This window comes from Dioscorea cayenensis, chromosome 19 (genome assembly GCF_009730915.1).
Source record: "Dioscorea cayenensis subsp. rotundata cultivar TDr96_F1 chromosome 19, TDr96_F1_v2_PseudoChromosome.rev07_lg8_w22 25.fasta, whole genome shotgun sequence".
Lineage (NCBI taxonomy): Eukaryota > Viridiplantae > Streptophyta > Magnoliopsida > Dioscoreales > Dioscoreaceae > Dioscorea > Dioscorea cayenensis.
Window position 1 is genome coordinate 12281760 of NC_052489.1, and position 3996 is coordinate 12285755.

The following is a 3996-nucleotide window of genomic DNA, read 5'->3' on the forward strand; positions in this document are numbered from 1 at the left end:
CTAGGGCTTGTGTAGAGGAGGTTGAAGACAAGGGAAGCCACCTCTTGTGTGGCGTCTTTGGAAGCTTCTCCGGCCTTCATTCTTTGAGGGAGTGTTTCTTATGTTTTGTTTCGTTGTTTGCATGGATTTCTTGTTGTATTTGATGACTATGAACAACTAAACCCCAAGGTCACCGGATGTAGGTGAACCTTGGGGGTGAACTTTTGCTTGTATGGACGCTTGGTTCTTTCTATTGTATTTTGGCTTGTTTGTGATCCTTGCTTGGTGTAATTGAATGCTTTGGTGTGCATGAGAACTCGGTGTATCAATTCTTAGGTAATGCTAGGTTGCATGACCACTGCCTTAGTGTTAGACTCACCAAGCTTGGAAGGGAAACACGTATAAATATGCCATGACCATCGGGTATTTATACCCCTCCAATTATAGGGTTAAGTATTAGCTTGTATTCTAACCCTAACTTAAGAAAACCACCTTTCCCATTGCAATCGTAGGAGGATTTGGATTTGGGCGGAAGAGATTCCATATCCAATACTCATACCGGATTAGGGGTCAATTGCCGTGACCATCGGGTTCACCTAATCTAGGGTTTTCCCGGTCCAACTAGCCATTTGCATGTTAGTTCTGGCATCCTGCACACTTTAGTAGTCCCTGAGAGGATCCTCATCTGCGACCGCTTTCTTCCCTTGATTATCCCCCTTATCTTGCCTTCATTGTTAGCATTTTATTTGCATTTTACTTGTTTATTTGTTTTATCACTATCACATTCAAACTTGGAGGTTAAACAACATAGCGAAGAGGAAGTAAGAGTAGCTTCTCGGGCCCTTGGGAATACGACCCCCTCTTGCTCGCACGATGGGTATTACTTTGTGATCCCGTACACTTGCGGGGAAGCGATCAAGTTTTTGGCGCCGGCACGAGGATTACTCGAATCACTTTAAGCGTGTTGATTTGACCATTGTTTTGTTTTTGTTTATCATTTGTGTATATATTTCATCATTGCTCCATTTGCATTCTTTTTTTTTTTCCTTTCTTCTTCTTCAATATCTAAGTCTTGACTCTAATTATCTTGCAAGGTACCCATCTTATGACAAGAGCGAGTTAAGTGAATTTAGTTGAGCCCAACAACGAGATTGAACGAGCCTTGCATCAACGGTTGAGAGAAGTGGCCGAAAGTTCAAGACAACAAGAGATCCGGGTTGAATCTAGTGAGCCTTCAGTTATGGCCGAGCCAAGGAGAACTTTATCTGATTTTGAGAGGCCACAATTTACCGGGGAAGAATTTAGTGTGCAAGCACCTACTATTCCGGCCAATAATTTTGAGGTCAAGTCAAGCCCGATAGTAATGGTTAAAAACTCAGTACAGTTTGATGGGTTAGCTGAGGAGGACCCACATGCTCATCTTTCTCGCTTCCTTCAAATTTGCTCAACCTTCAAGATCAACTCTGTATTTGATGTTGCCATTAGGTTGAGATTATTTCCATTCAGTCTGAGAGGAGCGGCATACAGATGGCTCACTTCTTTAGCTCCTGGTTCCATCACCACATGGAAAGACATAGTGGAGAGGTTCCTTGCTAGATATTTTCCACCAAGCAAGGCAGCGAGACTGAGATAGGAGATTTCATCCTTCAGGCAAGGGGACACCGAGACATTGTTTAAGGCACATCAACGGTTTAAGGATCTTCTACGCATGTGTCCTCATCATGGATTCCCTGCATGGATGAGGGTATAGTGCTTTGTAATGGGCTAAATTATACTACAAGACAGCTCATCGATGCAGCAGCTGGTGGTTCTTTAAGAAATAAACTCCCCGAAGAAGCTGAGACATTAATCGAGAACATGGCTAGAAATGAATGGCATTGGAGCACCAGACAAAAGGCACCAAGGGCGGCAGGGTTGTACAAGGTGAATGAAACCACTGTTTTGGCTACAAAAGTGGATGCTTTGACAAAGAGTGCCATGGATAACAATGTATTGGTCGCGAAGGTTAAAGCTTTGACATGGAGATTTAATCAGTTCATGTTGGGTTCTGGCTCAAGTCCTAAGGTAGTGATGTCATGTGAAACATGTGGTGCTGGGTATACAACAACCAAGTGCACCATTCTTGTTGATTTCCCTGCACCGATTGAGTCAGTAGAGTACGTCAGTGGAGGACCAAGGGGTCTGAAAAATTCTTTTGGCAACACTTACAACCTGGGGTGGAAGAACCATCCAAATTTCTCTTGGAACCAAGGTCAGTCACAACAAAGACCACCACCACCTCAAGGTCCTCAGTTTCAGCCCCAACAACCACAAGATAGGAAATATACCACTGAAGATGTGTTGGCAAAGTTCATGATTAATACTGAGGCAAGATTTTAGAATATTAACAATTAGTTAACACAGCATGGGGGACAGTTCAGTGAGATAAGCACTGTGTTGAGAAATCTTCAAGCGTCTATGCAATCTCTTGAGAACTAGGTGGGACAGCTTGCTAGAGCACAATCATTACGACCCTCAGGTAGCTTACCAAGCAACACTGAAAGCAACCCAAGGGAGCATTTGAAGGCTATCACACTAAGAAGTGGGAAACAGTTGGAGGCAAGGGCCAAGGAGAGCCCATGTGCCTCCAATGATGGGGTAGCCGTTCGGGAAGACGCTAGTTCAGGTGAGAATGCGAGTGAAAAGAGTGAGAAGAAGCCTGATGAAGATGTTCCTAAGTCTCTGATCCGGGGGGGCCTGAGTCTAAGCCTGTAGTGCCATACCCCTCCAGGCTCAAGCAAGATAAGGAAGAAGCCCAATTCAAAAAGTTCCTTGGCATTTTCAAGCAACTTCACATTAACATCCCCCTGGTCGAGGCTCTTTCACAAATGCCCAAGTATGCTAAATTCTTGAAGGATTTCCTCACCAACAAGAGGAAGTTAGATGACTTGGAGACTGTGACTCTGTCGAGGAATTATTTTGCTGTGATCCAGAAGATGCTTCCTAAGAAACTCACCAATCCCGGCAGCTTCATCATCCCTTGTGTGATTGGGGAAGGAATGAAAGAAAATGCTTTAGCCGATACTGGGGGCCAGCATAAATGTGATGCCATATAATTTGTTCTTGAAGTTAGAGTTAGAAGATTTGAGGCCCACATGGATGACCCTGCAGGTTGCAGATAGCTCAGTGAGAAGACCTCGAGGAGTGGTTGAGGATGTTCTAGTTCGAGTTGACAAACTTATCATTCCAGTGGACTTTGTGATTTTAGATGTGGACGATGATGTTGACGTCCCATTGATTTTCGGTCGCCCATTCCTTAACACTTCTGGTGCTTTGATTGATGTCAAGGGAGACCAGATGACCTTGAGGGTTGGAGATGAACAAGTGGTCTTCACCCTCCCTGAAGCAATGAAAAACACACTTGATCATGATGATACTTTATACTTTACTGATAATACTAATTTAATCATCTTTGATTTTGTGCAGGAGGTTTTGGCTCTAAATCCCTTGGACGAGTACTTGGAGGGGTTCGAGATCAATGAGGTTGAGGCCAAGGTCCCCTCTCCTCCATCAACTCACAAAGTAGCCCAAATGGAGGCTAGCCCACCACCTCATGGACATAAAAATAAAATGGTGAAGAAAGTGTGGAGAAAAGCGAATGTAAGATTGAAAAGAAGGGTGTTTGTCTCCACAATGCCACCCAAGGAGGTAGACCGCTTATACTTCGAGAGCCAAGGCAAGTTCCAAATTTTTTCATGTCTCTCAATGAACTTTCAGGGTAACAACACTTTGCTAAAGAATGGAGGTAACTCTCCACCATATGTTCCACCATGATTATGAGGTAAAACATGTCAAGCTAACGACGTTAAACAAGCGCTTCTTGGGAGGCAACCCAAGCTTTTGAACCCTTTACCTTCTCTTTTCGTATTATTTGAGTGGTTGTGGTTTGTGTTCTTTAGTTTTTGTGCATGTTTGGTAGCCTTGTTCATCATCTTTCTTATGTTTTTCATCCATGTCGTTGAGAATGCCTTGAGTGAT

The 3996-nt window shown here is 43.7% G+C and overlaps 1 protein-coding gene across 1 annotated transcript; it reads left to right on the forward strand.

Annotated features, from left to right (window-relative positions):
* Positions 1 to 3117: 3117 nt before the first annotated feature.
* On the forward strand, positions 3118 to 3792 carry LOC120284046. Its single transcript, XM_039290871.1, has 3 exons — positions 3118 to 3342; positions 3445 to 3618; positions 3736 to 3792. The coding sequence occupies exons 1-3, from the start codon at positions 3118 to 3120 to the stop codon at positions 3790 to 3792; spliced, it is 456 nt and encodes a 151-aa protein (XP_039146805.1).
* Positions 3793 to 3996: the final 204 nt, after the last annotated feature.